We start from the raw sequence: 6,000 nt of genomic DNA on the forward strand, positions 1-6,000 counted from the left end.
AGTGTCCATCACCTGAGGCGGTTGCAGCAGCGGTCACATCCTACAGGTCATCTTCGTCGTCGGAACAGTCCTCCTCGTTCCGGGCGGCTTTGATGATCTGATCACTCAGATCTTCGTGTACTTGCACATAAGTATCAATGCCGATGTACTCGTTGAGCTCGAGGTTAGGCGGCACATTTCACATTTTTTCCAGCTTGCTTGCACACAAGCATCAGTGTTGATGCACTCATTGAGCTCGAGGTTAGGTGGCCGTGATGACCAGAGCCAGTGACGTCTCTTCATCATTGTCATCTGAAATGTCCTGTGCTTCCCCAGCAAAGGTCGAACTTGGCATATTCAGCGTGCCTGAAGCAGTTTGCTGTTATTGAACGCCCCAGTGTGCTCCAGGCAGCAGACAACATTTGCAGCGCCATGTACATATTCACCTTCATTTCTCATCCGATTTCACAGTTGAAAAGCAGCCACTCAATTAACCTTGTGCGGTAAGCACGCTTCGGGCCAAGAATCACACCCTGGTTGAGAGGTTGTAGAACAGAAGTGCAATTCGGAGGAAAAAACCTGAGCTCCGTGTTAGTCAGCGTGATTTTGTTGGAGTGATGCGCTGAAAAATTGTCCAGAAGCAAACAAACTTTCCGGCCCTGCCACTTCATGTCACGGTCCAATGCCACCACCCATTCGGTGAAAATAGTGGGGGTCATCCACGACTTTTTGTTCGCAATGTACTGTACAGGTAAGCTATGGCTTTCCTTGAAACAACGCAGCTTGGCACTTTTCAGATAGCTAATAAAGGACGCTTATCCGAGCCATCCATGTTCGTGCAAAACAGCACTGTGACACGCTTTTTACTGTGTTCGCCGCCGTGACAACGCTGTCCCTTGAAGTCTAGTGTCCTGACCGGCAGCATCTTGTAGAACAGCTCGCTTTCATCGGCGTTGTAGACATCTGTCGCCGCGTAGTCTCTTAAAATGCCGGCAACATTGTTCGCTTTCCAAGCAGTTGCTCCGTGAGCGTCTGCCGACATCGATTAGCTGCATTTGAAACGATTCAGCCAGCCAATGCTGCATTTAAAATCGTCAATGCCGAGTAGGCAAGCTTAGTTCATGGCTTCCTGCTGGACGATACTTCCGCTTAGGGGGAAGTTCCTGGCTCGTGCTTCAACGAAACACGCATACACTGCTTTGTCCAGCTCTTCATACTGTGTAACCTTTTTGTGCTGCGAGGATGTGCCTGAATCAAGTGCCTTCTTTATATTTTCTTTGTATCCGAGTGTTGTGAATAGTGAACTTGCAGCAATTCTAAAGTCTTCAGCTATAACCGCTTTCTGCTGGGGGAGATGATTTGCGCTTTCTGCTCGAGTGAAAGGATTTTTCGCTTTTTCGCCTGCATTGATATCATGTCCCGCAGATAAAAGCTGGTTGTCGTTGTAGACACAGGCAGTGACGCGACCACAAAGCAAGACCAAAATGGCGGAACTGGTGGAAATGCAGTCACATGATTACGTGCTGACTGTGACTGGATTTTTGTCTAGCCAGTAAAATGTGTTTTGGTTTCGATTTTGCTCGGGAAAATTTCGTTCATGCGGAAATGCGCTGCAAAAATGGTTGGTTGCTTTTTGGGGTTTTAACGTCCCAAAGCAACTCAGGCTATGAGAGACGCCGTAGTGGAGGACTCCGGAAATTTCGACCACCTGGGGTTCTTTAACGTGCACTGACATCGCACAGCACACGGGCGCCTTGCTTTTCGCCTCCATCGAAAAGCTGCCACCGAGGCCGGGATGGTTCGTTCAGAAAAATTTAGAATATTCATTCCTATGGGATACTAACAGGGAATAAAGATTTTTTTGTTGTGGTATTCGTTGTGGTGGGATTCAAGTGCAATAGCGAAGTTTTTTTTTCTTTTAGCTGCATCACTGAACACCGTGCCACAGTGATGCCATGCCTTCTTACCCTGACCTCACTATGTTATGCAGTGCAAGCTCAGCGACTTCTACAACACACGCATCGCCCGTCTCACAGCAGAAGCAGTTTGCGACGCTCCCCAAGGCCTCTTCGGCAGCAGCGCGGCGTCAGGCATCACGCAGCCTACCCGCCAGCACTGTCCCCACGCCCAAGGGGTCCTGGGATGGGCTCGAGTCACGTTGCAGCACCGATTTCTCCCGATGCACGGGCCTCTCGGAAAGCACTGACTTCTCGGAAGCTGGCAGTGTTGAATCACGCCCCTCGTCTTCACACCTCTCAGACCATGAGGAGAAGATTCCTCTAGGTGTTCCACCTCCACCTCCTACGTCCATTGCGGCTGGCACAAGCTCGTTGCTGCCTAGGGCTGATGGTTTAGATCGTGATGAAGTTACGAGGTTGTGAACGCACTGTTTCTGTCTCCCTGTACTTTAAAGTGGTTGAAAAAGCTGCTGTAAGCATTGATTTAAATCAGATTCCTTGGTTCGGTGGCTATCGGTATTTGAAAGCTCGCATTGATTGTTTTCCAGCTTTTCTGGAGTGGGCGCTGATTCTCACAACTGATGCCTTTCTTGTGCGCCGTGCTTTGGCGTCTAGGCATAGTGCATCTCATTGAGGGATGGAATGGAAATGAGGTGTGCAAGGGAATACTAGGGATTACACGAATTGATTTGTTACCTTGCATGAGCGGTGGTCTTAACTACTGTTTTCTCTACTTGTGCTGACCGGTACGTACAAAGAGATCTGTCGTCTGTTAATGGTCACAGTTTTTACCTGTGCGTTGCGATGTACTTAATTTAATGAGGAACCAGCATTGCATGCTTAGATTGCTTTGTTATACAGCCTTATGCTAATCTTTCTAACTGTTTTAAGTAGATGAACAATAAAATAACTTGCAATTTCAAAATAAATGCAAGTATACAGGGCTGTGTGTAGTAGGTGCTTGTTGCCTTCAGTGAGCACTTGCGAGGCTAGCTGTGAAACATTTGAACAGAAAACAGGTTTTCTTTTTTTAATTTACTTCCGTACATCCTAGTCTGATAGTGTGGATACAGACCTTCACATGTTTAAGCTTGTCTTTCTTGCACATGCAAAGAACAAAATACTGGTGTGCTGAGCATGTTTTGACCACACATACACCTTACTAGTGATCGATGCACACCCTTGTGTGCTGCTTTTGTTTCGATTCCACTTTTTATACAAGATGCGCTATTTGTAAATAGTTCTAGTTGCTAACATATTGCTCCAGTGCATCAATATAGAAATGTGTGAATGGTATGACCCTCATCATTTTAGGCTCCTTCATGGAGATAGATGACTACACTTTTGTTGAATTTTTTTCCTCTGCAACCAGCTGCGAATGTTGTGTGTGTGTGTGTGTTTTTTTTTTTTTTTCTTTTTTTTTTAAAGAATGGTGTTAGTGAATTATTTCCAACTTTAGGTATTCAGATCTCATCTAAGGGCAAAAATCAAAGCTTTGTGAAGTGATTGTATACAGTTCACTGTCTAACATGTGTGCAAATGCTGATCTCTCAAAGCAGCGTCATTCGTCCAGGCATGCGTTGCTGTCGGGGGTTATATTTTCACGCTACTTGCAGCAGTGTGCCACCATTTATTCAATTCTGAAACACGCACTGTTTCGCTAATACCGCACTTGCTTTGTACACGCCATCTACTTAGTCCCATAAAGTGGTTCTGCCCTTGTCACCGAGGGCACCACTTTTAAATAGGTGATTTCTCTATAGTCACCCAGCTACTTGGAAGTAGTATTCATTCCCTTATTTTAATTAGTTTGTTCATGTACATGTACTCTTTTCTTTAAGGCACTAGTTGCATAAAAAGTCTATAAGTGGATTTTCTCTTGGTAATGAGACTGTTCAGTTCCATTGCAAGAGAGGCATCACTATAATTATTTTGTCACTGTATTTTGTGTTATGTGCCTTGCCTTATCAGAAGGTGCGAGTTGCTGTTAGGTCATTTACAGCAAATAGGAATTCATAGTTGTATTGTGTGATGCGTTTCTACATTCAATTCAGCCAGTATGCGCTGGCTGTTGTCCACCGCAAAGGCACCTTGCATTGGAGGTTTGTCCCTGGTACCATGTTGTGTGTTATGCACGTCGCGGTCATGGTTTTCGGCTTCGATACAAGCTAGTGCTCTAACACGGTGGAAATGGGGTTGGCAGTTCATCAACTGCTATAGTGGCATTAATTTTTTATGCATCCTGCAACTTGTTTTTTATGCACACACTTTTACTTATTTGCGCTGCTACTTGCAAGTGGTTTCCATGGAACATGGCTTACTTTTTGGCACAAGCAGTTCATTACAGCTTTGCCGGTTTATACTGCCGACTGCTTACTTTCCCCACTGCCCTATTGCTTGTTGTTTTACAGCACTTTTGCGTCCCATTAGGGATTGTTTATCTTCATGGAGCTGAATTATCTGTTCTTTCTAGCTTTTCGCATCAGCAGAGAAATCTTAAAACATTACTCTGTTGTGTTTCTACTGTGAGGTAGCTACTTTCATACAAAGGCACACAAGTTTGAGGAACAGTGAGACTTCATTGCCCTTGCTTGCTTTCAGTTGTGCTTTCTCTTACTATGCTTGTCATGGGTTCCTAAGCTAGTGTTTTAGTGCGTAGCTAGGTCGAACAACCAACTGAAGCCTGCTGGTCGTGGTAGTACTAGGTGCTGCTCTTGAAGCTTTCATTTGGTACTCTGAGTTTGTATCGCTGCACCTACTTTGTAGTGATAATGCCGCGTGTTTATGATTTTACATCATTTTTTTCATGTGATAAGAGAGGTATACATATCTATTTACATTTGCGTTAATATTTATATTAGGAAATTTTTTTTTAAAGAGCTTATTTTGTGTGTTGTCTTGTCACGTCTGCTTGGCCACAATGTTATCGCTTTGCCTCTTAAGCCTTTTGTTGACTAGCTGGTATGGTGCTCTTAGAGATGTCATACTGGTGCAAGTTGCGGTGTTTTTTGATATTTGAAAAGTTCATTTGTCTTTTGACATTTTTTATTCTGTGCTTACCGAATAAATTTCATTGCCCTTTGTACTGTTACATCTTAGTGTATTCCCAGCTCCTGTACAGTTTCTTTTCATGCTTTTGTGTGCACAAGGTATCTAGTCTTGCATTGTTAGTAACATTTAGTGGTAATAGTGGTATCTTATGTGCCTATAGACATCTTAGTACCTTGTAGTTAGACAGACTACAGGACACAACAGCTCAAAAAAGACAGTGCTTTACTGGTGCTGTTTCCTTGAATTCTCATTCCAGAAAAGAAAGCTGCAGCTTTTCAGTAAGCCTAACTAAACCTAGCATACCTCACTTTGGAAGAGGCAGAAAAATGACATGGGCAGTTATAAATGCCTTTTCAATGAGATTTTGTACTGGTCAGAGTGGCTGTTTTTATGCAGCTTAATACTGAAGTCAGAATGCAGTACCATTGAAAGTGTCGGAAGGTCACAGTACTTGCACTGTGCGTTGATGCTGATCGCAGTTTTATTACTTTTGTTGTTGGTACCGGTTAATAAACAATGCTGGACACATTATTGTCACTTTACATGTCATGGAGCCTCTCATTTGCACCTGTTGCATCCATTAATTCTGCTGCCTTTTTGTGCAAAAATGCTTATTTCTGTACTGTAGGAAAATTTGTGTTCAACACACATTACTATTTTTACTGGTTGTAGAACTCTAGTGTGGTAGCCTCATTAGTGCAATCTTTTTGCATGTACATTGTGTATTCTACCACAGCTTGTTTATAGAATTGTTGGATTTGTGAAATCTAGGTACATACAGTGTTAATACAGACGAATCCATTTATGATGGCTGCATTTATAATAAATGCTCGCTTATTACAAACAAAGGTGGAACTATCATAAAAATATGTATTAAGGCTATGGCACTGCATCTCAAATACAACAAACAACCATGGCTCCACCACTTAATCATAACTGACCTTGCGGCTCTGTAACCTACCCCCTTTAAAGTTGAAAGATGCGCTTCCAGGATGCACTTCCAGATCTTAGG

The 6,000-nt window shown here is 43.5% G+C and overlaps 1 protein-coding gene across 1 annotated transcript in view; it reads left to right on the forward strand.

Annotated features, from left to right (window-relative positions):
• Positions 1-3,729, forward strand: part of LOC146198850 (uncharacterized) — a 37,651-nt gene extending 33,922 nt beyond the window's left edge. Inside the window, exon 6 of the mRNA XM_084594332.1 lies at positions 1,970-3,729. Within this exon, the coding sequence (XP_084450458.1) occupies positions 1,970-2,360 (391 nt within the window). The 3' untranslated portion in view covers positions 2,361-3,729. The remainder of the gene's footprint in view (positions 1-1,969) is intronic.
• The last annotated feature ends 2,271 nt before the right edge of the window (positions 3,730-6,000 follow it).

The sequence above is a fragment of the Amblyomma maculatum genome, chromosome 2 (genome assembly GCF_055883805.1).
Source record: "Amblyomma maculatum isolate TAMU_Amacu chromosome 2, ASM5588380v1, whole genome shotgun sequence".
NCBI lineage: Eukaryota > Metazoa > Arthropoda > Arachnida > Ixodida > Ixodidae > Amblyomma > Amblyomma maculatum.